This window comes from Salvelinus sp. IW2-2015, linkage group LG4q.1:29, assembly GCF_002910315.2.
Source record: "Salvelinus sp. IW2-2015 linkage group LG4q.1:29, ASM291031v2, whole genome shotgun sequence".
NCBI classification, from domain to species: Eukaryota; Metazoa; Chordata; class Actinopteri; order Salmoniformes; family Salmonidae; genus Salvelinus; species Salvelinus sp. IW2-2015.
The window spans coordinates 18,375,026-18,402,809 of record NC_036842.1 but is presented as its reverse complement, the minus strand read 5'-3'; the positions used below and the strand labels follow the sequence as shown (position 1 = coordinate 18,402,809).

The window sequence follows — 27,784 nt, the reverse complement described above, 5'->3', positions numbered from 1 at the left end:
TCTAGTATGGGTTTCAACTGAAGCTTAAGTGGCATCATGATTTTCTACCACATGCCTTGAATTAAGCTCTCAAAATACCATTGGCATTTATCATGTTGATACATCTGCTCAAACTAAAATACTCTCGATGAATATGAATCCACCGTTTTCTACCCTTGTTTTAAAAATGTCTATTAGCTGATACTGTAGGCACTTCATCTTAGAAATCTCTTCAGTGGATGCATTGCAGCCAATGACCTTGAGCGACTGAAACTCATTTTGTGTGTCCTCTATAATATATATATATATGTATATATATATATATATATATATATATATATATATATATATATATATATATATATGGCTGTCAGGTTTTATTTGGCTCCTTTTATTACTTGTTAATAAAATATAAGTACGAACCCTGTCAGGTGGATACTGAGCGATTCCCTTTGGGAGTAACCAGCCTTCTCTGTACTTCACTATTTTGACTTGATCAGTAGGGGATGAGACAGGGGATGCTCGGTGATGTGACTGAGTGTTTGGCCAGAAATAACTGTCAGCAATGTGGGTCATTCTCTAGGCATTTCGAATATGGTGGTTTGTTGATAGGGTTTCTCAAACTGAAACAATGCAGATAGCGCTTTGATTGTAACGGTTTTATAATGATGGCATCTGTTTTGAAGGGCACATGTTCTATTTTGCAAGCTGTATCAACAGAAGTTATCGTTTCACCCTTTGGTCCATGCAGGAGGCTGTACTGATTGCGTGGTGTGTGGCTTCCCTATCTGACTGACTGACAATATATCCTCACACCCATTTAGCCTGTGGCGTGCTTAGTGAAACCTGGCTGAGGTGGTAGAGAGAATTGACTGTTACGATTAACTCCTGGAGACTTTTTCTAAAACAGAAGATGTTCCAATGGGCCCTTGAATTATTCATCCCCACTTTATTGCAGATTGGCTCCAAGAAGTTATCATAGAAGGTGTAGAAGGTGACTCGCGTAAAATGCAGACACACCCGATAAAAACCAGCTGACAGTATGAATTTAGAGCTTACTGTTAGTGGATATACCATTATACCACTGTTTTCTGTGGATATTGGATGCTGTAAAGACCTGCTTCTGTTCTACTGAATGACAGATCAGCCATTAAAGCCTAGCTGAGGTCCATATGCAAACGTTCCTACAGTACAGTCATAACTGGCCTCTCCAGAGACGGAAACCAGTGACGGAAGCCAAGAAAGGAGCTAAATCATGGGATATCCCTCATTTGCGTCCCTCGTTATTGCTTTCTTAGGCCTAGATTCAATCAGATCAAGCCTTAACCGGCCATAGCATACACCTGCATAGCGGATGTTTTGGCGGTGTCGGAGGGGGAACTGTGTTGGAGCTGTCAAATCGGTGAGCAGCTGCTCTTGCGATCACTGTCAAGAAGCCACGCCCGCCTCACTCGCGTTTGAAGTTCAGCACGAGAAAGTGTTAGGCAAAAATTGTACCTTTGTTTCTGCCTTACTTTAGGAATAACCACCTAAATGAGGAACTCAATTTAACCTTGCGTAATACCCTAGATGCAGTCGCACCCCTAAAAACAAAAAACATTTGTCATAAGAAACTAGCTCCCTGGTACACAGAAAATACCCGAGCTCTGAAGCAAGCTTAGAAAATTGGAARTGAAATGCCGCTACACCAAACTGGAAGTCTTCTGACTAGCTTGGAAAGACAGTACCGTGCAGTATCAAAGAGCCCTCACTGCTGCTCTATCATCCTATTTTTCCAACTTAATTGAGGAAAATAAGAACAATCCAAAAAGTATTTTTGATACTATCGCAAAGCTAACTAAAAAACAGCATTCCCCAAGAGAGGATGGCTTTCACTTCAGCAGTGATAAATTCATGAATTTCTTTGAGGAAAAGATCATGATCATTAGAAAGCAAATTACGGACTCCTCTTTAAATCTGCGTACTCCAAAGCTCAGTTGCCCTGAGTCTGCACAACTCTGCCAGGACTTAGGATCAAGGGAGACACTCAAGTTTTTTAATAATAAACTCAGCACAAAAAGAAACGTCCTCTCATTGTCAACTGTATTAATTTTCAGCAAACTTAGAATTTGTAAATATTTGTATGAACATAACAAGATTCAACAACTGAGACATAAACTGAACATGTTCCACAGACATGTGACTAACAGAAATTAAATAATGTGACCCTGAACAAAGGGGGGGGGGGGTCAAAATAAAAAGTAACAGTCATTATCTGGTGTGGCCACCAGCTGCATTAACTACTGCAGTGCATCTCCTCCTCATGGACTGCACCAGATTTGCTGTGAGATGTTACCCCACTCTTCCACCAAGGCACCTGCAAGTTCCCAGACATTTCTGGGGGGAATGGCCCTAACCCTCACCCTCCGATCCAACAGGTCCCAGACGTGCTAAATGGGATTGAGATCCGGGCTCTTCGCTGGCCATGGCAGAACACTGATATTCCTGTCTTGCAGGAAATCATGCACAGAACGAGCAGTATGGCTGGTTGCATTGTCATGCTGGAGGTTCATGTCAGGATGAGCCTGCAGGAAGGGTACCACATGAGGGAGGAGGATGTCTTCCCTGTAATACACAGCATTGAGATTGCCTGCCATGACAACAAGCTCAGTCTGATGATGCTGTGACACACCGCCCAAGACCATGATGGACCCTCCACCTCCAAATCGATCCCGCTCCAGAGTACAGGCCTTGGTGTAACACTTATTCCTTTGACGAAAAACGGGAATCCGACCATCACCCCTGGTGAGACAAAATCGTGACTCGTCAGTGAAGAACACTTTTTGCCAGTCCTGTCTGGTCCAGCGACGGTGGGTTTGTGCCCATTGGCAACGTTGTTGCTGGTGATGTCTGGTGAGGACCTGCCTTACGACAGGCCTACAAGCCCTCAGTCCTGCCTCTCTCAGGCTATTGCGAACAGTCTGATCACTGATGGAGGGATTATGCGTTCCCGGTGTAACTCGGGCAGTTTTTGTTGCCATCCTGTACCTGTTCCGTAGGTGTGATGGTCGGATGTATGATCCTGTGCAGGTGTTGTTACACGTGGTCTGCCACTGCGAGGACAATCAGCTGTCCGTCCTGTCTCCCTGTAGTGCTGTCTTAGGCGTCTCACAGTACGGACATTGCAATTTATTTCCCTGGCCACATCTGCAGTCCTCATGCCTCCTTGCAGCATGCCTAAGGCACGTTCATGCAGAGGAGCAGGGACCCTCAGCATCTTTCTTTTGGTGTTTTTCAGAGTCAGTAGAAAGGCCTATTTAGTGTCCTAAGTTTTCATAACTGTGACCTTAATTGCCTACAGTCTGTAAGCTGTTAGTGTCTTAACGACCGTTCCACAGGTGCATGTTCAGTAATTGTTTATGGTTCATTGAACAAGCATAGGAAACAGTGTTTAAACCCTTTACAATGAAGATCTGTGAAGTTATTTGGATTATTACGCATTATCTTTGAAAGACAGGGTCCTGAAAAAGGGACATGTCTTTTTTGCTGAGTTTATATCTCTTGACACATTGATGAAAATAATCATGGCCTCTAAACTTTCAAGCTGCATACTGGACCCTATTCCAAGTAAACTACTGAAAGAGCTGCTTCCTGTGCTTGGCCCTCCTATGTTGAGCATAATAAACGGCTTTCTATCCACCGGATGTGTACCAAACTCACTAAAAGTGGCAGTAATAAAGCCTCTCTTGAAAAAGCCAAACCATGACCCAGAAAATATAAAAAACGAATTGGCCTATATCGAATCTCCCATTCCTCTCCCCCAAAAAATTAAAAGCTGTTGCGCAGCAACTCACTGCCAAGTTCTGGACAGGTTTAGATCTTATCTGTTGGAAAGATATCAGTTTGTCTATGTAGATGGTTTGTCCTCTGAAAAATCAACTGTAAATTTCGGTGTTCCTCAAGGCCCCGTTTTAGGACCACTATAGTTTTCACTATATATTTTACCTCTTGGTGATGTCATTCGGAAACATAATGTTAACTTTCACTGCTATGCGGACAACACACAGCTGTACATTTCGATGAAACATGGTGAAGCCCCAAAATTAGCCTCCCTGGAAGCCTGTGTTTCAGACATAAGGAAGTGGATGGCGGAAAATGTTCTACTTATTAAACTCGGACAAAATAGAGATGCTTGTTCTAGGTCCCAAGAAACAAAGGGATGTTCTGTTGAATCCGACAATTAATCTTGATGGTTGTACAGTCGTCTCAAATAAACTGTGGACCTTGGCGTTACTCTGGACCATGATCTCTCTTTTGACGAACATATCAAGACTGTTTCAAGGACAGCTTTTTTTCATCTACGCAACATTGCAAAAATCAGAAACTTTCTGCCCAAACGTTTGGCAGATAAATTCAACCATGCTTTTGTCACTTCTAGCTTAGACTACTGCAACGCTCCAATTTTCTTGCTACCCGGATAAAGCACAAAATAAACTTCAGTTAGTGCTAAACACGGCTGCTAGAATCTTAACTAGAACCAAAAAATGTGATGATATTACTCCAGTGCTAGCCTCTCTACACTGGCTTCCTGTTAAGGCAAGGGCTCATTTCAAGGTTTTACTGCTAACCTACAAAGCATTACATGGGCTTGCTCCTACCTAATCTTCGATTTGGTTCTGCCATACATATCTACACGTACACTATGGTCACAAAACGCAGGCCTCCTAATTGTCCCTAGAATTTCTAAGCAAACAGCTGGAGGCAGGGCTTTCTCCTAATAGAGCTCAATTTTTATGGAATGGTCTGCCTTTCCATGTGAGAGACGCAGACTCAGTCTCAACCTTTAAGTCATTATTGAAGACTCATCTCTTCAGTAGGTCCAATGATTGAGTGTAGTCTGGCCCACTGGAGCAACAAACCGCCCTTGCTGTCTCTGCCTGGCCGGTTCCCCTCTCTCCACTGGGATTCTCTGCCTCAAACCCTATTACAGGGACTGAGTCACTGGCTTATTGGTGCTCTTCCATGCCGTGCCTATGAGGGTGCGTCACTTGAGTGGTTTGAGTCACTGATGTGTTCTTCCTTTCCGGGTTGGCGCCCCCTTGGTTTCGTGCCGTGGGGGAGATCTTCTTTGGCTATACTCGGCCTTGTTTCAGATAGTAGTTGGTGGTTGAAGTATCCCTCTAGTGGTGTGGGGGCTGTGCTTTGGCAAAGTGGGTGGGGTTAAATCCTGCCTGTTTGGCCCTGTCCGGGGGTATCGTCGGACGGGGCCACAGTGTCTCCGACCCCTCCTGTCTCAGCCTCCAGTATTTATGCTGCAATAGTTTTATGTGTGGGGGGCTAGGGTCAGTCTGTTTATCTGGAGTATTTTCTCCTGTCTTATCTGTTGTCCTGTGGTGAATTTAATTATGCTCTGTCTTTTTTCTCTCTCTCTCTTCTTTCTTTCTCTCTCTCTCTCTCTCTCTCTCTCTCTCTCTCTCTTTCTTTTCTCGGAGGACCTGAGCCTAGGCACATGTATCAGGACTACCTGGCTGATGTTTCCCTTGCTGTCCCCAGTCCACCTGGTTGTGCTGTTGCTCCAGTTTCAACTGTTCTGCCAGCGGCTATGGATCCCTGACCTGTTCACCGGAGTGCTACCTTGTCCCAGAACTGCTGTTTTCAACTCTCTAGAGACAGCAGGAGAGGTAGAGATACTCTGAATGATCAGCTATGAAAAGCCACTGACATTTACTCCTGAGGTGCTGACCTGTTGCACCCTCTACAACCACTGTGATTTATTATTATGTTGACCATACTGGTCATCTATGAACATTTGAACATCTTGGCCATGTTCTGTTATAATCTCCACCCGGCACAGCCAGAAGAGGACTGGCCACCCCTCATAGCCTTGTTCCTCTCTAGGCTTCTTCCTAGGTTCCGGACTTTCTAGGGAGTTTTTCCTTGCCACTGTACTTCTACACCTGCATTGCTTGCTGTTTGGGGTTTTAGGCTGGGTTTCTGTACAGCACTTTGTGACATCAGCTGATGTAAGAAGGGCTTTATAAATACATTTGATTGAATATAGTTTTTATTTTATTTATTTTTATTTAACCTTTATTTAACTTTATAGTTTAAGGGGGTAAAATAAGAAAATAATTAAGCATAATGTTAATAATCTGTTACAGGTACTCAACAGTAACTTCGATTACCACACCCATATTGTTTGTGGACGAAGATGCATGGCTGAACAAAACTATAGTAGACTGTACAGTAGACTAATAAGACTTACAGTAAACTAGAATTTGCTATCAAATATCCGTCCCTGCTTACCTGAGTTCTCAAAGTCCTTGTAAGAGGTTGCCCATGACTCCGCCTGTCCCAGCAGGGTGTTCTCCATTATCTGGATGTCGGTGATGGGACAGTTGCATTGTGGGTACTCATCAGAACACATGCAGATACACTGGCTGTTCCGGCAGACGTACTCCCCCTCCCCGTTACACATGATGTAGCTCAGAGCTGACTGGACAAACTTCTCCTGGAGGTACTCTGGAAAGATGACCTGGAGACCTGGAACACAAAGGGAAATGATTCATAAGAAACACGTCTAAAACACAGTTATGCTGTTTTGAAAAAGGGAGGTTGGTATGAAATTGCATTTGAACTGAAAGTTTAACCTGTACATCTGTATCAGTGTAGATATGTTGAGATACAGGTTTAAAAMCTATATTCAGTATCAGTCAAAAGTTTGGACACACCTACTCATTCAAGGGTCTTTCTTTATTTTAACTTTTTCTACATTGTAGAATAATAGTGAAGACATCAAAACTAGGAAATAACACATATAGAATCATGTAGTAACCAAAAAAGTGTTAAATAAATCTAAATATATTTGAGATTCTTCAAAGTAGCCACCCTTTGCCTTGATGACAACTTTGCACAGTCTTGCCATTCTCTCAACCAGCTTCAGAAGGAATGCTTTTCCAACWGTTTTGAAGGAGTTCCKACATATGCTGAGCACTTGTTGGCTGCTTTTCCTTCACTCTATAGTCCAACTCATCCCAAACCATCTCAATTGGGTTGAGGTCTGGTGATTGTGGAGGCCAGGTCATCTGATCCATCACTCCCCTTCTTGGTCAAACAGCCCTTACACAGCCTGGAGGTGTGTTGGGTCATTGTCCAGTTGAAAACAAATGATAGTCCCACTAAGCACAAACCAGGTGGGATGATGTATCGCTGCAGAATGCTGCGGTAGCCAAGCTGGTTAAGTGTGCCTTGAATTCTAAATAAATCACAGACAGTGTCACCAGCAAAGCACRCCCACACCATCACACCCCCTCCTCCATGCTTCACAGTGGGAACCACACAAATCAAATCAAAGTTTATTTGTCACGTGCGCCGAATACAACAGGTCTAGACCTTACACTGAAATGCTTACTTACAGGCTCTAACCAATAGTGCAAAAAAGGTATTAGGTGAATAATCGGTAAGTAAAGAAATAAAAACAACAGTAAAAAGACAGTGAAAAATAACAGTAGCGAGGCTATATACAGTAGCGAGGCTATAAAAGTATCGAGGCTACATACAGATACCGGTTAGTCGGGCTGATTGAGGTAGTACGTACATGTAGATATGGTTAAAGTGACTATGCATATATGATGAACGAACAGAGAGTAGCAGTAGCGTAAAAGAGGGGTTGGCGGGTGGCGGGTGGTGGGTGGCGGGACACAATGCAGATAGCCCGGTTAGCCAATGTGCGGGAGCACTGGTTGGTCGGACCAATTGAGGTAGTATGTACATGAATGTATTGTTAAAGTGACTATGCATATATGATAAACAGGGAGTAGCAGTAGCGTAAAAGAGGGGTTGGCGGGTGGCGGGTGGTGCAATGCAAATAGTCAGGGTAGCCATTTGATTACCTGTTCAGGAGTCTTATGGCTTGGGGGTAAAAACTGTTTGTCCTAGACTTGGCACTCCGGTACCGCTTGCCATGCGGTAGTAGAGAGAACAGTCTATGACTGGGGTGGCTGGGGTCTTTGACAATTTTTAGGTCCTTCCTCTGACACCGCCTGGTGTAGAGGTCCTGGATGGCAGCCAGCTTAGCCCCAGTGATGTACTGGGCCGTACGCTCTACCCACTGTAGTGCCTTGCGGTCGGAGGCAGAGCAATTGCCGTACCAGGCAGTGATGCAACCAGTCAGGATGCTCTCGATGTTGCAGCTGTAGAACCTTTTGAGGATCTGAGGACCCATGCCAAATCTTTTTAGTTTCCTGACGGGGAATAGGCTTTGTCGTGCACTCTTCACAACTGTCTTGTTGTGTTTGAACCATTCTAGTTTGTTGGTGATGTGGACACCAAGGAACTTGAAGCTCTCAACCTGCTCCACTAGAGCCCCGTCGATGAGAATGGGGGCGTGCTCGYTCCTCCTTTTCCTGTCGTCCACAATCATCTCCTTAGTCTTGATCACGTTGAGGGATAGGTTGTTATTCTGYCACCACCTGGCCAGGTCTCTGACCTCCTCCCTATAGGCTGTCTCATCGTTATCGGTGATCAGGCCTAACACTGTTGTGTCATCTGCAAACTTAATGATGGTGTTGGAGTCGTGCCTGGCCACGGAGATCACATGCGGAGATCATCCGTTCACATACTCTGCGTTTTACAAAGACACAACAGTTGGAACCAAAAATCTCAAATTTGGACTCATCAGATCAAAGGACAGATTTCCACTGGTCTAATGTCCCTTGCTTGTGTTTCTTGGCCCAAGCAAGTCTCTTATTCTTGTTGGTGTCCTTTAGTAGGGGTTTCTTGGCAACAATTCAACCACGAAGGCCTGATTCACGCAGTCTCCTCTGAACAGTTGATGTTGAGATGTGTCTGTTACTTGAACTCTGTGAAGCATTTATTTGGGCTGCAAAATGAGGGGCAGTTAATTGCCGCTTTCTGAGGCTGGTAACTAATGAACTTATCCTCTGCAGCAGKGGTAACTCTGGGTCTTCCTTTCCTGCGGCGGTCCTCATGAGAGCCAGTTTCATCATAGCACTTGATTGTTTTTGCGACTGCACTTGAATAAACTTTTAAAGTTCTTCACATTTTCTTAAAATAATGATGGACTGTCGTTTCTCTTTGCTTATTTGAGCTGTTCTTACCATAATATGTGACCCGTTTCAGGAAACTAGGCATAAGTCGCGGGTCACTACTTCACAGGAMAGCCGCTTGAACGTAAACTTTTRTTTTCTCATCAAAATGTTTTTATTTTTTGGCAGAAATGCCTTCTTGAACTTTCATGTACCTTATCATACTTTTTGTGTGTCTATACCTTTAAACCAATACAGTATGCCTCAATGTCACTGATGGGGTTTTCAGGTTACAGTTTGTCATGACAAATTCTGTACATGAACGCATATTGATGAAGTTGTTGTAAAAGTTTGCCCTTGTTTGACTTTGAGCTGACTTTCTCTGGAGGGCTATTCATGATGTGACAAAATGGAACAGTGATTGATGCCTGCTGTCTTGTTGTGTCTTGGTTTATTTAACACAGCAGTCATGTATTACCTGCTCCTAGCTTTTACTTTAGTGCAAACAGCGCCTCTGAAAATAATGTGTTGTTATTGTGCTAATGAGTGATTGAACTAATTATGTTTCCATACTTGGATTATGTGTGAATTGCACTGTTGGAGCAAGAAACAAGCATTTTGCTTCACCTTGAGAGCTTCAAGTTKTTTGGTGTCCYCATCACTAACAAACTATCATGGTCCACACACTAAGAAAGTCTTGAAGAGGGCAKGACAAAGTCTATTCCCCCTCAGGAGACTGAAAAGATTTGGCATGGGTTCTCAGATCCTCAAAAGGTTCTACAGCTGCACCATRGAAAGCATCCTGACTGGTTGTATCASTGCATGGTATGGCAACTGCTCGGCCTCRGACCGCAAGGCACTACAGGCGGTAGTGCGTACGGCAAAGTACATCACTCGGGCCAAGCTTCCTGCCATCCAGGACCTCTATACCAGGCAGTGTCAGAGGAAGGCCCTAAAAATTGTCTAAGACTCCAGCCATCCTAGTCATAGACTGTTATCTCTGCTAACGCACGGCAAGCAGTACCGGAGTGCCAAGTCTAGGTCCAAAAGGCTTCTTAACAGCTTCTATGCCCAAGCCATAAGACTCCTGAACAGCTAWTCAAAGGGCTACCCAGACCCCTCTTTTACGCTGCTGCTYCTCTCTGTTTATCTGTGCATAGTCARTTTAAATCTACCTACATGTACATATTACCTCAATTACKTCGACTAACCAGTGCCCCCGCACATTGACTCTGTACCGGTACCCCCTGTATATAGCCTCGCTATTATTATTTTACTGCTGCTGTTTAATTATTTGTTACTTTTATCTATTTTTTTTTTACTTATCACTTTTTTTCTTAAAGCTTCTTAAAGCATTGTTGGTTAAGCGCTTGTAAGTAAGCATTTCACTGTACGGTCTACACCTGTCGTATTCGGCGCATGTGACAAATAACATTTATTTTTGGACCTGCGGTAACGCCTGCAAATATGTGTACGCGACCAATAAACTTTGATTTGATTGATTTACTTGCGTTTTACCCAAATATGAAAACTGGGCTTTAAAATCAACAAAAAGACACATTATGAAATAAAATGCAAATATGTTTTTTATTTTGTCCAGTGCAGCCATCTATTTTTATWCATTCTTGTATCTAACAATATCTTGACAGCAAATAAACAGTTGGAGAATGAATATGAGTATGCCGTTCATTAAATCCARTAAATAAAAGCTAAACTGAAAACTGGTGGGTGGCTTCAAAGTAAATGAAGGTCTTTAGATCAAAATACATTAAGCTTAATCACACAGCGCCATTTATCAAAGTTCATAATTTGCTAATAAAWATTGTAAAGAATTAAACCTACCTGTGGTTAGCTTTCCTTATAATACTAAGTAATACCTTTCCTTTCGTGTAACTTGACTAAGCAATGAAACCATGTCCATCTCTAGGTAAGGTTAAAACAGTACAATGCAACCTTCCTCTATGAGAGAAAAGAAAGATTGATAAGTGCACACTGTTGAATGCTCCCGTAGTTGTATTGAGTGCAACGTTTCGACACGAGGTCTATGTCCGTAGTGTATAGGCATACACAGATTTCTATGAGTTCATGTTGTATCTTGCTACTCCGCTCTGTGTCTCAGTATTCTCACGACATTTAATCCCAACGTGTAACTTTGCWWTGTATTCCCTCTGTGACAGAATACTCCATTCACCACTGTCGTCCTCATCAGTCCCAGTGCCGATCAGGGGTGGATGAGAAAGGAAGAGAGGGATGGATGGATCATATCTGACCACAAAGAGTTGGATTGCAAAGGACTCTTTTTCCATCAGGCCTGTCTGCGGCCCRCGGAGCCAATATTCATTTAGCTTGATGTATTCCTGAGCCCTAAAATGTAATGTGATTTGTGGGGGAATCCAGATGGCGAGTTCACGGATCGACYCCGCTCGCTGACAGAGGCAGTGCCAGCGGCCGAGTGCAAAATAACACAGAGTTTTTCAACCCCCTTATTCTCCCTCCTAGCACCAGGGCCACTCATTCTCCTTTAGATATTACAGAATCACTGCCCAGACTGCAGGACTCACACAGACACTGCTCAGCCAGTCAGAGGACTCTCTCTCTTTCTGCCTCTCTTCATTATTTTCTCTGTCTCTCTCTGACTCACTCTCACTGCTTCATTCTCTCTAGCACACCACTCTCTCTGTCCCACATCCATTTCTCTCTCCCCACTTCTTATTCCCCATCTCTCACTCTTATTCAGTCATAACCGGCCCATCTTAAGGTCTCCTCTACTTCAAATCAAAATGAAAAAAAATCAGTGTAATAAAATGAGTCTATAAAAATATCTTGCACTTTAGGTAAAACAACTTATTTTTATGCTAAAATGATGCCACCCTTAAACACTTAGTCTCCTTTCAGTATAATAGCTAAATGAGTGCTGGATATTGTTTCGGTAGCACCGCAAACCATCAGAAGCCAGAGAGGCAGCACATCAAGGAGTTTAACTAAAGATTGACTTAATAAAATGGATGCAAATATCAGAATTATTTTGCCACTGTTTGATAACCTCTAACTTCATGCTCCGTCAGTGCACATAATTCACAGTAAGCCCTCTGACTCACTCTGCCACTAAATAAATAGGACCTTGAATACCAGCTAATCTGATTGCATCATAGGCTAAGGTATTTCCCTCACATATAACATACATACACTGTGGCAGGACTCAGGCTTCCGTGAATGCTAAAAAGTGGCCCATGAATGCAGAAAAGTGTCCTGTGCCCGTGACTTTGCTGTCTCGCTCTTTCTCCCAGAGTTTTTGGTATGTTGATGGATGAGCTAGTGCGGGCGGCGGTCAAGCGTTCACGACTCCTCGCTAACACTCGCTGCTCGTTGTGATGCCCCGCTCCGCCTCATAAGATACAGTTTCATCAAAGATTAATAGACCATTGTGTGGCCACAAATTCGCAAAATAATCATTATTTAATCCACCGGTGCAATAAAGTGCATTACTTTGAATGGGGCATTAAATTACACCGGCTCATTTTAGTACCGCATAAAACATGAAAACCCCTAAACTGGAAATCCACCTCTTTTTACTCATCGTAGGCTCGCCCATGTCCCTTGTAATCAAAGGGACCGCATGGTGGTGTTAAGACCGTAACTGTTAATTCTCTGCTTTGTGCTCCCGCTTTGTTCAGATCAACCTCGGACTCCTCTACAGTGTAGCTAATGTCGCTAGTCATCTCCATTTTTTCGTATACAGTTTTTTACGTTCTGGCTAGCTTAGTGTGTCTGTTCAAACTATGCCTTGACAGAAAACTGTATTGATTGTAAAAATCCAAATTTKTTAGAATGCAGCTTTTTACGGTTCTGGCTGTGCCTTACTTAGAATTGTTTTTATGTCTGTTCTGGGCAAATTATCCGCAGTGTTGTCAAACAGGACTGCTGGTGCAGTAGATTATTTTGTAGGAGACCGACAAGCTTATTTAAGAATTAATAAATAGGAATAATGTTCTGTATATTGCCCTTGATATCTTCCAACACTTAAATTAAATCACTGGTTTCATTTTGAGAAAATCGCACAAATGCATGATGTATTACCTACCTCATCTCTCAAGTAGACAACTGGATTTCATAACATTTTTATGAATACTGGAACACATTATGCAAATACCTAGACTAGTAAAAAAATAGAGCACTGCCGGAGCGTATCTGGAGAAATGCATCCATACAACTGTAGTTTACATTGAATGCACCCCACAATAATGTTTGGGTTGCATTTAGTAGCAGGATTGTGGTGGCCCAGGCCAATATTCTGTGAAACAACAACATCGCTCTATATACTGTACAAGTATATACAGAGGAACCTAATAATTATTGTGTTTCCTCAACGAATAATGAGAGGCTATCGTAATTTCTGTAAAAACAGAAAATTACATATATAAATTGCCCTGGCATTCAGGCCGACTACCGCCTTCTCATAAAGGGCAAGGCAGAAATTGCACGTTGCAGCATTTGGTTGTTTGAACCAGGTGTGGAGTACAAGATGAGCTGTCCATGGTGTTGAAATATTGCCAATGGTGCTGAACACTGGACACAGAGACACAGAGAGATGAGGTGAGTCAGGGCAATACTAAAGCGTTGATAACTTGTTTTCTTCTACAGTTCCAACACAGCATCACAACCACAGCAGGGACAATAATGTTATTGATTTATTAACAGTAGTACTTTTACACGATTTTGTAATAGCAGTGCCTGCAGACAGTTGCAAATATATAGCGCTTTTTGTATTGCTGATTTCAAATGAATGTCCTTACACAATCTGTAACTATCTGATAGTAATCACTCAGAGCTCTAGTCATTAACTGTGCAAAGATATGTTTTCACACAGTGAAATTGGAAATGTTTGTTTTTTGTACACTCTTAGAAAAAAAGGGTTCCAAAAGGGTTCTGCGGCTGTCCCAATAGGGGAACACTTTTTGGATCAAGGTAGAACCCTATTTGGATCCAGGTAGAACCCTTTTTGGTTGCATGTAGAACCTTCCGTAGAAATAGTTCTACATGGAACCCAAAATGGTTCTACCTGGATCCAAAAAGGGTTCTACCTGGAACCAAAAAGGCTTCTAGAAAGAAACTTTTTTTCGAAGACGGTATTGTGAGAGAGCACAAGCTGCTCAGTCACGTGCACCAGTAGAATTTAACGCCTTCAGCCATGTGTTCCTGTGCACAGAAGCGCGAGCAGGAACTCGGCTGGTGGGATCGTCTGCTGATATCACTCACACACTTTATGGGTTCAGCCACAAAGCACATGTTCGACATGAATCCTGGAGGGGCCTAGACAGAAAGGTGTGACACCGATGTGTGCAAGCTTTAACACTTCCATCTCGGCTGTAAACAGATACAACTACTTGCTAATAAAAATCTAATGTCACATGGAAGAAGGGAGTTTGAAAGAGAAGGATTTTGATCAAAATGATTAGTATACACTATATATATATATATATATATATATATATATATATATATATAGAGAGAGAGAGAGAGAGATATATATATATATCTATATACAGTATATATAGTTGAAGTCGGAAGTTTGCATACACCTAACCCAAATACATTTAAACTCAGTTTTTCACAATTCCTGACATTTAATTCTAGTAAATATTCCCTGTCTTTGGTCAGTTAGGATTACCACTTTATTTTAAGAATGTGAAATGTCAGAATAATAGAAGTGAAAAGTATTGATTTAATTGTTTATTTCTTTCATCACAATGCCAGTAGGTCAGAAGTTTACATACACTCAATTATTATTTGGTAGCATTGACTTTAAATTGTTTAACTTGGGTCAAACGTTTCAGGTAGCCTTCCACAAGCTTCCCACAATAAGCAAGCTGAAGAACACCATCCCAACCACGAAGCATGGGGGTGTCAGCGTCATGTTGTGGGGGTCCGTTGCTGCAGGATGGACTGGTGCACTTCACAAAATACATGGCATCATGAGGCAGGACAATTATGTGGATATATTGAAGCAACATCTCAAGACATCAGTCAGGAAGTAAAAATTTGGTCGCAAATGGGTCTTCCAAATGGACAATGACCCCAAGCATACTTCCAAAGTTGTGGCAAAATGGCTTAAGGACAACAAAGTCAAGGTATTGGAGTGGCCATCACAAAGTCCTGACCTCAATCCTATAGAAGATTTGTGGGCAGAACTGAAAAAGCATGTGCGAGCAAGGAGGCCTACAAACCTGACTCAGTTACACCTGCTCTGTCAGGAGGAATGGGCCAAAATGCACCCAAGTTATTGTGGGAAGCTTGTGTAAGAAAAGTTTGACCCAAGTTAAACAATTTAAAGGCAACGCTACCAAATACTAATTGAGTGTATGTAAACTTCTGACCCACTGGGAATGTGATGAAAGAAATAAACAATGAAATAAATAATTCTCACTTCTATTATTCTGATATTTCACATTCTTAAAGTGGTGATCCTAACTGACCTAAGACAGGGAATTTTTACTAGGATTAAATGTCAGGAATTGTGAAAAACGGATTTTAAATGTATTTGGCTAAGGTGTATGTAAACTTCTGACTTCAACTATATATATATATATCTCTATATATATATATCTATTTAACCCTCTTAGTTTAAATATATATATATATATATATAGAATGTAAACACCACTTCAAATGAGTGGATTTGGCTATTCCAGCCACACCCATTGCTGACAGGTGTATAAAATCGAGCACACAGCCATGCAATCTCCATAGACAAACATTGGCAGTACAATGGCCTTACTGAAGAGCTCAGTGACTTTCAACATGGCACCATCATAGGATGCCACCTTTCCAACAAGTCAGTTTGTCAAATTTCTGCACTGCTAAAGCTGCCCCAGTCAACTGTAAGCATTGTTATTGTGAAGTGGAAACATCTAGGAGCAACAACGGTTCAGCCGCAAAGTGGTAGGCCACACAAGCTCACAGAATGTGACTGCCAAATGCTGAAGCACGTAGCGCGTAAAAATGTTCTGTCCTCGGATGCAAGAATCCCTACCGAGTTCCAAACTGCCTCTGGAAGCAATGTCAGCACAATAACTGTTCGCCGGGAGCTTCATGAAATGGGTTTCCTTTGCCAAACAGCCTCACACGAGCCTAAGACCACCATGCGCAATGCCATAGGTCGTCTGGAGTGGTGTAAAGCATGTCACCTTTGGAGCAGTGGAAACGTGTTCTCTGGAGTGATGAATCACGCTTCACCATCTGGCAGTCCGACAGATAAATCTGGGTTTGGCGGATGCCAGGAGGACGCTACCTACCACAATACATAGTGCCAACTGTTAGGTTTGGTGGAGGAGGAATAATGTTCTGGGGCTGTTTTCATGGTTCGGGCTAGGCCCATTAGTTCCAGTGAAGGGACATCTTAACGCTACAGCATACAATGACATTCTAGACGATTCTGTGCTTCCAACTTTGTGGAAACAGTTTAGGGAAGGCACTTTCCTGTTTCAGCATGACAATGCCCCGGACACAAAGCGACGTCTATACAGAAATGGTTTGTCGAGATCGGTTGAAGAACTTGACTGGCCTGCACAGAGCCCCGACCTCAACCCCATTGAATACCTTTGGGATGAATTGGAACTCTGACTGCGAGCCAGTTCTAATCGCCCAAAATCACTGCCCGACCTGACTAATTCTCTTGCTGCTGAATGGAAGCAATCCCCCACAGCAATGTTCCAACATCTAGTAGAAAGCCTTCCAAGAAGAGTGGAGGCTGATAAAGCAGCAAAGGGGGGACRAACTCCTTATAAATGCCCATGATTTTGGAATGAGATGTTTGACAAGCAGGTGTCCACATACATTTGATAATTTAGTGTATTAACGTCCTGCTTCTTTCATTCAGGTAATTTATGCGCTTTTTCTTATTATACACATAAACGATGCAGTTGCCAAAACCAACATACTATTTAAAATCCAAACATAAATACATGGCAGGGTTTCAAAGCTCAAATCAATACACAATCTAGAGCTATGTTGAGGCTGCTTGTGCTGCAGAAAGTCATAAACATCAACCCTTTTTAGAGGCACTTAAAACTCCATGGACGACAAAGTGGCCATAAAAAGGTGAGGCCTAGGTAATATTAAGCTGTCAAAAATGAGAACCCTTAAATCAGAAAAACTAAATCCCAATCGATGGGAGACCAGAATGTGTGAGTCCACGGCTGGGAGGAGAAAGGAGCAGCTTGAATGGCAGCCCAACTGATCCATGGGTCCTGCTGCCTGCTGACACAGATGGGCCTAAAGCTGCCTAAGATAAAAGAAATAGCTGATTTATGGTCCTGCCGGCCCAAGTGGAAACTCACTCTTGAATGACCACCTCCAATTGAGAGTTGACCAAGAGGTCAGTGTGGAGAGATTTCATCAGGTAGCAGGGCTCTATGAGGCTCCATGGCGGTGTAGAGAGATGGAATAAAGGGAGCAGCTATCCATCTTCAAAAGTATCCAATATTATTGGTTATCTGGGCCGAGCAAGTGTAGTTTTATAAAGAAAATAATTCCTCAGATCAAGATGCATCTGCAATACCAAGAGGCAGCTCAATACGGTGCAGTATTAACCATTAGTATGATGGACTGCATCCTCTCAAAATTGTATTACGATTTTATCAGTTGCACGATTTGTCCTATTATCTTGTGTGTGTGTACATGTGTGTGCATGTGTGAAAATATATAGATAAAAGAGATACAGAAAGGGAGAAAAGAGAAAGAAGGGCCGAGAGATTAAAGAGAAAGGCAAAAAGGAGAGAATGTGTGTATTTCGATGCCTATCACATGCACGGGTCCAACATTTATTCCTTCTTCTATTTGCACCAATGATTTCATAAAATAAAATATAATTGCTAATGTAATTTAGCATCCTAATCAATCTGACAAGTCTGTCATCAAACACGTTTTAATTGGTTGGTATGTTTATTTGTTTCCTAAATGTTTACAACTGCTTCCAAAAAGGACAGGAATCAAGCGGCACAACGATGAGCATCTAATCCATCACTCTCCAGATTAATCGCCTACAGGCCTGTTTAATTGATTTTCACTTCACCGCTTTGAAAACTGTTGGCTCAGGCTATTCTAACATATTCATAAATCTTCCCAGATGGGCTCCATGGCTCCTGGAAGGAGGAGAGAAAAAAAAGCAAATTACTTTGTTTGCAGCTAATTTATGGCGCCCATACCGTGGGTGATGTGGTCTGGGAGATGGTTCGGGGAGTGAGTAGGAGGCAGGATCCCTCTGTAGTCCTCAACCAGCTCTGCATGCACCAAGATTCATGGGACATGCAGGCATATCCCATGATTAAGTGACAAAAGACTGGCCAGTTTAACTACAACTTGTTACAGTGGAACTGACACTGTTTTAACTTTGCAGATATTAAACAAACAGACAATCATAATATCATTGTTTGCTGCCTGAAGCCATTAGGGTGATGCACTCTTAGTTTCACTCACTCAATATTTTTGACAAATACGGGCGAAAGGCTGGCATCTGAACACAGTCAAAGCAGCATGGACATTGATCATAAGTCATAATGTGGTTAATAGACTATCTATTTATGTAGTTATTTAGCAATCTAAAAACACGGAACCTTGTTGTAGCTAGCTGCTTGGAGGATGTAAGTCATCGATTGGACGAGTGGGTAAGTGGCAGACTTTTCCCCCCCAAAAGTTTTTATCAGCTTTAGTGGCTACAGCTAAGTTTCCAGAGTTATTTGGTTAGCTAGCTAACAAGAAACTCACTTCTGAACTTGAACGACTGTTATCCACAGTTAGCATATACCTTAGCATCAATGGCAGGCATTCAAGCAAGCTGGTACATCCCATTCAGTTGTCAAAAATGGGACACACAGTAAGCAGCAGTTATTGGAACAGGGTCTGCAACAGAATGAGCGAGCTGGCTACTATACCTCATCGGCTCAGTGCAACTACACGTTTACAAAAATGCTGTTTTTCCCTTTTGTCTGTAGTTTATCCCTCACTAGATTTTAGCTCATCTGGCAATGCCTAAAATCACACTGTTGCAGCTACCTGTAAACACACAGCTGTATCACAACCGGCCGTGATTGGGAGTCCCATAGGGCGGCGCACAATTGACCCAGCATCATCCGGGTTTGGCCGGTGTAGGCCGTCATTGTAAATAAGAATTTGTTCTTAAATTACTTGCTTAGTTAAATAAAGTTTACACAGTGAATGGCATATCCTCGTATGGCAATGGCTTATTTGCATATATTGATGCAGCCAAATATATTGGCACCCTTGCAGTTCTTAAATATTTTTTTATTTATCCTAAAATAAGTTGAAATAAAAAATGAAAAATAAGTGTTTGTTTCTCCACAAATTATTGAATTTTCAACATTGCAGAACCAATTTTAGTTTTGTGAACTTAACTGTACAACTTTACATTAGAAAATAAAGACAAGTGGCATGGACAAAAGTATTGGCACCCTGGAGCTAGTACTTCGTTGCACAGCCTTTGGCCCAAAAAACGGCCCATTTTTTTTATTATTGTATCCATCAATGAGCTTGCTGCACTGTTTTACTGAAAACTTGGCCCACACTTCAGCAGCAAACTGCGCTCTTCAGCAGCAAACTGCTCTAATTCTTCAATGTTTGAAGGATGCCCACTGCCAACTGTTGTTTTCTGTGGCCAGAACAGTCCAGTTTTTCCTTCTTCAACCTTTCCAGGGTGCTTTTGATGTATGTTTGGGTTTTTGTTCTTCTGGAAGATCCACAACCTTCAAAAGATACATAGATTTTGTTATAGGCCCCTGGGTACCAGAGGCAGCAAAGCWACCCCGCAGCATTATCATACCTCCCCCATATTTGATTGTCGGGAGGGGTTCTCTTCTTTGAATGCTTAATTTGGTAATTGGTAAACATAGGAAGACCCCACCCATTGCTGAAGGAGACACAAGAAAGCCTGAATGAACTTCTCAAACACACCCACCTAAACAAAGCAAATCCTGGGGAAAATGTTCTCTGAACCAATGAAACAAAATTATAACTATTTGGCAATACAGATCAGCCCTATGTTAACTGATGACCAAATAAAGCATCCAATGAAAATAATACCCTCCCTAAAATAAAATATGGCGGAGGTTTGGTAATGCTATAGGGTTGCTTTGCTGCCTCTGGTACTAGGGGCCTTGAACGTACGCAAGGTATCGTGAAATCAACAGATTATAAAGTGTTTTGAAGTCCAATGTTCAACCCAAAAACTGGTTCTCCGTTGAAGGTTGTGGGTCTTCCAGCAGGAAAATCACCCCAATCACACAKAAAAAAGCACCCCATAATGGTTCAAGAAGAGACGTTGAAATCTTCTGCAGTGGCCAGCGAAGAGTCCAGATTTGAATCACATCCAAAATCTATAGCGAAAGCTGGAAACAGCAGTTGGAGCAGGGCACCTCCTCAAACATTGAAGAATTAGAGCAGTTCGCTGCTGAAAAGTGGGCCAAATTGCCAGTAGAAAGGTGCAGCAAGCTCATTGATGACTACAAGAAACATTTGTCTGCAGTTATCATTGCCAAATAATGTGTAACCAAGTACTAGCTCCAGGGTGACAATAATTTTGTCCATACCATTTGTATTTATTTTCTAAATTATAGTTCCTCAAAGTAGTGTGTCGGCAAACAAACTAATATCCGGGGTTACTCGGGTTGGTGCGTTAAAGGGTTAAAGAGAAGACAAAAATACATGTATGAGGATTGAAAGGAAAGTGTGTTTACTCACTAATTCTAAAAGATCTTTACAAGACAAAGTTAGCGTGCTATGGAAGTGGCAGACCAGACTGGACAAAGAGTATACTCTATTTAATCAGTTAGATTTGGCACAATAAAAAGGGAAAGTTTTGGGCATAATCACAATAGTGTGATTAAAAGTACATTACTTTGGAATAAAGACATGAGGTTGGATTGAAGTAAGGATGATTAGTCATGATACCATTGAGTTGTCCTCAAACAGATTTTTTTTTACATGTAATGAAGTATGCATGAATATGTGCTATAAAGGTATAGGCCACAATACTAAATCTACGCATAATAAAGATTGTGCAATGCCTCATTATTCTACGACAGACAATACAGGTATTTACATCATTAGGCGCTGGGCTGAGATAATATTGCTGTTAGGATCCCTGGAGGATCCCAACAATCGACCCAAAACAGAGACATGGATATGTACTCTGACCATGATCAGTACTGACCTCCAGGGTCACCACAAACAGTGACCACAAATAACAAACTCAGATGACATTTTATGGTAAGACGGTCAATAATGATGTAAGCAAAGCTCCAAGGTTCTCCTTAAGCACAGATCTAGGAACAGTTAACCTCAGCCCAACCCCTATAAGGAGAGGAAAAAAACAGATTTTAAATCAGGGTTTGGAGGCAACCTCCACTTTCACCAAGTCAAGTAGATTGATAACAATTTTCCTCAAATGCCATTGACCTGGGGCTTTGCATGGTCCAGCAAATCTTAAAGTCAGTCACACAAGAGGTCTAATGCAAAAATCTTGAATTCTGAGTGCTGGGGGGATTGGGGGGAGAGAAGGCATCACTCAGTTTGCCTGTGGGTAAAGAAAAAAGGAGGTTGGTTGCTTTGATACGCACCTCCCTTGATGTCAGATTTTTCCATCAAAATCTAAGTGGAAACAAAGGGAATATCCTAGCATTGTGAGCTAGCCGATTGTTATATCACCTGCAGGGTTGGGTAGTAAATGATTACATGTCATCAGTTAAGTGTAATCTTATTACAAAAAAAGTCACATGATCAGTTATGTTACCAGAAAAAAATGTGATGATTACTTATTGGATTACTTTTAAATTCAGAAAGGATGTTTGCGGAAAAAATACTTTATGACACCTTTCTGTTTTCTCAATAAAATTAAATTCAGCATTGAAAAGAGGTTAAAGTTTAAGTTTATTCCACCTGAGCGAGTCTAACCACAAGTCAGAGCACACTATGATAACACACCAAATGCATTTAAATGATCCTTTTTTGTCTTCTTCTAATACATTTTAATGAGAAAGTAATCCAAAAGTAACTGAAKGTAATCAAATTACATTACTGACTTTGGGTAATCCAAAAGTTATGTTACTGATTACAATCACAAAGAGCAGGGCCAGAAAATATATTTATTTGAAAATGTTGTTATTTAAGTGTTCTAGTCAAATGTCAAAGGAGAAAATGTCCATGACTAAGCTTACTGTTCCTCCCACATTCCCCCCATATTTTTTTAACTGCATTGATGGACAGGGGCTCGTAAGTAAGCATTTCCCTGTAAGGTCTACACCTGTTGTATTCGACACATGTGACTAATACAATTTGATTTGATTTGACATTGGTTGCAGTACCTGCTGTACAATGCGTTGAGTATCATGGCTAGTTTAAAGAATTTCTGTCTAATTCCGCTAAAGTTCTTTCCATAATGTCTCTGTGTGTTCTAGTCCAAAAAGGAAGTAAAACGATTGGTAGTTATGCAGTGTGTACTTGGTATAAGTTCCCAATGTGATTCAATATAAACAGAGATCATTGAAAATGGTTCATTCTTTCTGTGTTGGTTTTCTATACCTTTAGGTAGATATCGTGCTGGGACTAGAGGGCACAAAGTAGATTAGAGAGAAAAGAATAGTGATAAAAAGGTAAAAGTTAAATTAAAAGGAAGGAAATGGAGTGGGTTTCCCGTTACTGCATCTTGTCCTCACCAATGTGGCCATGAATACTAATACAGAGAGGCTGAATTCTTAGTCCTAATTTGTTCAAATGCATTAAATGGTTAGGCTTGAAAAAAAGGCCAAAAGACATGTGTAACTTACTGGTATCAAACAATGGTTGTCACCACTCCACACTACAGTCAACTGAAGATACTGCTAGATAATGTAGTTTGTTTGTTACACTGGGACTAAAGATCACAAAGTTAATTTCTTAACCCTATCAGCAGGGTTGGGGAGTAACTGATTACATTTAATCCGTTACAAGTAAGGGATTACAATAAAACGGTGACTGTAATCCGTTATGTTACCAGCAAAAATATTGCAATGAGATTACAGATACTTTTGAAAAACTAGATGATTACTTCAAGGATTACCTTCAAATTCAGAAAGGATGCTTGCGAAAAAAAACTCTTTGACACTTCTGTTTCTCAATGACATTCCAATCAGCATTGAAAAAAGGTGCAAGTTTAAGTTTGTTCCACCATCTATTCCACCTCACTCAACGTCAACAAAACAAAGGAGATGATCGTGGACTTAAGGAAACAGCAGAGGGAGCAGCCCCCTATCCACATTGACGGGACAGCAGTGGAGAAGGTGGAKGGTTTTAAGTTCCTTGGCGTACATAACACTGACAAACTGAAATGGTCCACCCACAAAGACAGTGTGGTGAAGACGGCGCAACAGCGCCTCCTCAACCTCAGGAGGCTGAAGAAATGTTGTGTGTCACCTAAAACCCTCACAAACATTTACAGATGCACAAGTGAGAGCATCCTGTCAGGCTGTATCAGCGCCTGGTATGGCAACTGCACCGCACAAAACCACAGGGCTCTCCAGATGTAACGATTCTCGTTGGTGGAAGGAGAGGAGGACCAAAATTCAGCGTGGTAAGTGTTCGTCATATTTAATTAAAACTGAACACGACACAAAACAACAACGAGGGAAAACGAAAATGAAACAGTTCTGCCAGGTGAACATACARWAAACAGAAAACAAACACCCACAACCAAATTGGGGAAAACAGGCTACCTAAATATGATTCTCAATCAGAGACAACGATCGACAGCTGCCTCTGATTGAGAACCACATCAGGCCAGACATAGAAATACAACAACATAGAAAACAGAACATAGACTACCCACCCCAACTCACGCCCTGACCAACCTAACACAAAGACATAAAAAGAAACTAAGGTCAGAACGTGACACCAGAGGGTGGTGCAGTCTGCACAAGGCATCACCAGGGCAAACTACCTGCCCTCCAGGACACCTACACGACTCGATGTCACAGGAAGGCCAAAAAGATCATCAAGGACAACAACTACCAGAGCCACTGCCTGTTCACCCCGCTATCATCCAGAAGGCAAAGTCAGTACAGGTSCATCCCCCKAAAAAATAGCTTCTATCTCAAGGCCATTAAATAGCCATCACTAGCACAGAGAGGCTGCTGCCAACATACACAGACTTGAAATCATTGGCCACTTTAATACATGGAACACTAGTCACTTTAATAATGTCACTTTAATAATGTTTACATATCTTGCATTACTCATCTCATATGTATATTCTGTATTCTARACTATCTACTGTATCTTAGATTATGCCACTCTGACATTGCTCAGACATTTCTCATCCATATATTTATATATTCTTAATTCCAATCCTTTACTTAGATTTGTGTGTATTACGTATTCTTGTGAAATTGTTAGATATTACTTGTTAGATATTGCTGCACTGACAGAACTAGAAGCACAAGCATTTCGCTACACCCGCAATAACGTCTGCTAATCACGTGTATGTGACCAATAACATTTGATTTGGAATTAGACCAGTGGACATTTGTCCTTTGGTCTGATGAGTCCACATTTGAGATTTTTTTACAACCACCGTCTCTTTGTGAGACGAAGAGTAGGTGAACGGATGATCTCTGCATGTGTAGTTCCCACCATGAAGCATGGAGGAGGAAGTGTGAGGGTGTGGGGTGCTTTGCTGGTGACTCTGTCGTGATTTATTTAGAATTCAAGGCACACCTAACCCACATGGCTACCACAGCATTCTGCAGTGATACACCATCCCATCTGGTTTGTTCTTAGTGGGACTATCATTTGTTTTTCAACAGGCAATGACCCAAAACACACCTCCAGGCTGTGTAAGGGCTATTTGACCTAGAAGGAGAGTGATCGAGAGTTGCATCAGATGACCTGGCCTCCACAATCCCCGACCTCAACCGATTGAGATGGTTTGGGATGAGTTGACCGCAGAGTGAAGGAAAAGCAGTCAACAAGTGCTCAGCGTATGTGGAAACTCCTTTAAGACTGTTTGAAAAAGCATCCAGGTGAATCTGTTGGACAGAATGCTAAGAATGTGCAAAGCTGTCATCAAGGCAAAAGGTGGCTATGTATTTTGATTTGTATAACACTTTTTTGGTTACTACATGATTCCATATGTGTTATTTCATAGTTTTGATGTCTTCACTATTATTCTATAATGTAGAAAATAGTAAAAAATAAAATAAACCCTTGAATGAGTAGGTGTGTCCAAACTTTTGGCTGGTACGGTATATATAATATATAGACCTGAGGCATACAATATATTAGTATAGTCTATGTGTTTTATTGCCTATTGATCCACATATCTCATTATAGTGTTGTGTTACCAATACTCTATATAATATATATGTTTATAGATTTGTTGTGTATTTAATGTATTGATGCAGTGTTCACCTCCTGCTAAAATAAAGGTTAAATAAAATAAGTAATTGTAAACTTGAGTTCTAACAGATTTTTTAAAATCCTCAATAGTMGTAGAGAGTAAGATGACCTGTGGGAGCCAACTTAGAAGACACCACAATCAAGTCCTCCATCCCCCACTAAATCAAATGTAGGAACTGGCTTCTCCAGTCTGACCCCTCTGCTGTCTCAGCCTAGACACCCACACCCACCCGGCCATCTAGAGGTTTGAAGGTTAGTACCTTTATATGTAGGGCAGCTAATGATCCATCATGTGCAATATTCCTGGTGTGTAAACTAGAATTTTTTATTAACATAGCATTTTTGTATATTCTCTATAGTTATGTACTTGGAAATGTATCAACTGACCAATTCTGCCACTTTTGGGCATACTCGTGAGGGACACCTGCCAGYCGTGATACAAAATATTATGAAGAGCTCTCATTCTTGAATGTATCAGTTGGAAACTTTGCACACACACTGCTGCCCTCTTGTGGACGACATCTAAATTACACCCAGCTTTCTAGGTAAATGTATGGCCTTTCTTTTGCATTTCAAAGATGGGGGTGTCCCCCCCCTGCCAAAAAAGTGTTTTTGTTTGTTTTTATCTTCTACCATATCTAATGTGTTAAATTCTCCTACATTAATTTCACATTTCCAAAAACGTCAAAGTGTTTCCTTTCCAATAGTATCAAGAATATGCTTATCCTTGCTTCAGGTCCTGAGCTACAGGCAGTTAGATAGAAAATGAAATGAAGGGCCTGATCTTTAAGAGGTTTTAAGTGCCTCAATGGTTTGTAAAGGAAATCACACTACAAACTATCACCCTCACGCACTTAATGAGATCACAAATATCATGGATACATTAGAACTAGTGGATATATGGAGGCTGAAAAACCCTGACCTAGTGAGATATACATGGAGGAGGATTAATCAAGCTAGCCATCTTGATTACTTCCGGGTCTCATTGTTGCTGGCATCAAAAGTAAAAAAAAAAAAAACTATTAATAGGAGACCGAATGCAATCGGACAAACATCTAATTGGCATCCATTTAACTCTTACGGAATGTCCATGTGGACGGGATATTGGGAATTTTATCAAAGCCTATTGGATGACATTTTGTTCTTAACTAAGACAAAATACTTAATAATTGACTTTTTCTCTGCACAYCATACAGCAGATCCCCTTATTGTATGGGACACTTTTAAATGTACTTTTAGAGGCCATTCAATACAATACTCATCATTAAAACCAAAGCAGTTTAGGTCTAAAGAGATTAGACTAATAAAGGAAATTAAGGAAGTAAAAGCGCAAGTAGATGGTAATGGAAACTGTACTATAGAGGCACAAAGTAGGTTAGAGGAAAACCAAAAATAATTGGAGGTACTTATTCAAGAACAATCAAGTGTAATGTATTATAAAAAAGAAAGGGTATTGGATGGAAAATTGAGAAAAATGCACAAAATGTTTCTTGAATCTTCAACATAGAAATGCTACCAAAAAAMTATTTACAGAAACTTGTTACAAGTGGAGTCATCCATGATACACCAAATTATATTTTGAAAGAGGAAGCACAATATTTTAAGCATATGTTTTTTCAGTCTCCTCCATTTCCAATGAATGATGTTATATGCAAGGATTTCTTTCCTAATAATAAAAAATGTAATTAACAAATGTACAGACAGACCTGTGTGAAGGCCAACTTACAGAGGAGGAACGTTTTGAGACAATTAGATATTTTCAGTCTGGAAAAACACCAGGTATACCAGTAGAGGTATATCAGACCTTTATTTATGTTCTCAAAGATCCATTATTAGAATGTTTTAATTACTCCTATAAAAATTMTAGATTTTCAGGTACTCAACAAGGTCTGATTTCATTACCACTAAAACAGGACCCAGGTGGTAAGTGACTCGTTTCAGGAAACTAGGCGTGTCGCGGGTCACTAATTCACAGGAAAGCCGTTTAAACGTGAACTTTMTTWWAAATCAAAATGTGTTTTTTGCAGAAATGCCTTCTCGAACATGTGACCTTTCATGTGCCTCAATAACAAACTTGTATGCCATCTGTAAATACAAATAAAAAAATTAAATTCCGAGCCTAGTTGGTTTAGCCACAGAAAAAGACAGCGAATTTCCAGCTAGCCATGATTGGCTGAGATAATGGGTGGGCTGGACATGCCGAGAGATGAGTTTGGATTGGTCTGCCATATAGCCCGCTTCTGTCTATTTGAGCGGGTCAGTATATGTTGGTAATCCTGTCTAATGCGGCTTTGTTTTAAATGTATCGCACAGTAAATAGCGTAAGTGTTGCTCTCCAC

At 41.2% G+C, this 27,784-nt stretch overlaps 1 protein-coding gene and 1 long non-coding RNA gene across 2 annotated transcripts in view; one reads left to right on the top strand and one right to left on the bottom strand.

Annotated features, from left to right (window-relative positions):
* Positions 1–27,784, top strand: part of LOC139026834 (uncharacterized) — a 405,332-nt gene that overhangs the window by 16,228 nt on the left and 361,320 nt on the right. The gene's annotated exons all lie outside the window — the stretch shown is intronic.
* The window catches only part of LOC111961592 (BMP/retinoic acid-inducible neural-specific protein 1-like), a 157,213-nt gene that overhangs the window by 11,689 nt on the left and 117,740 nt on the right, over positions 1–27,784 (bottom strand). Inside the window, exon 6 of the mRNA XM_023983986.2 lies at positions 6,265–6,501. Coding sequence (XP_023839754.1) covers positions 6,265–6,501 — 237 coding nt within the window. The remainder of the gene's footprint in view (positions 1–6,264; positions 6,502–27,784) is intronic.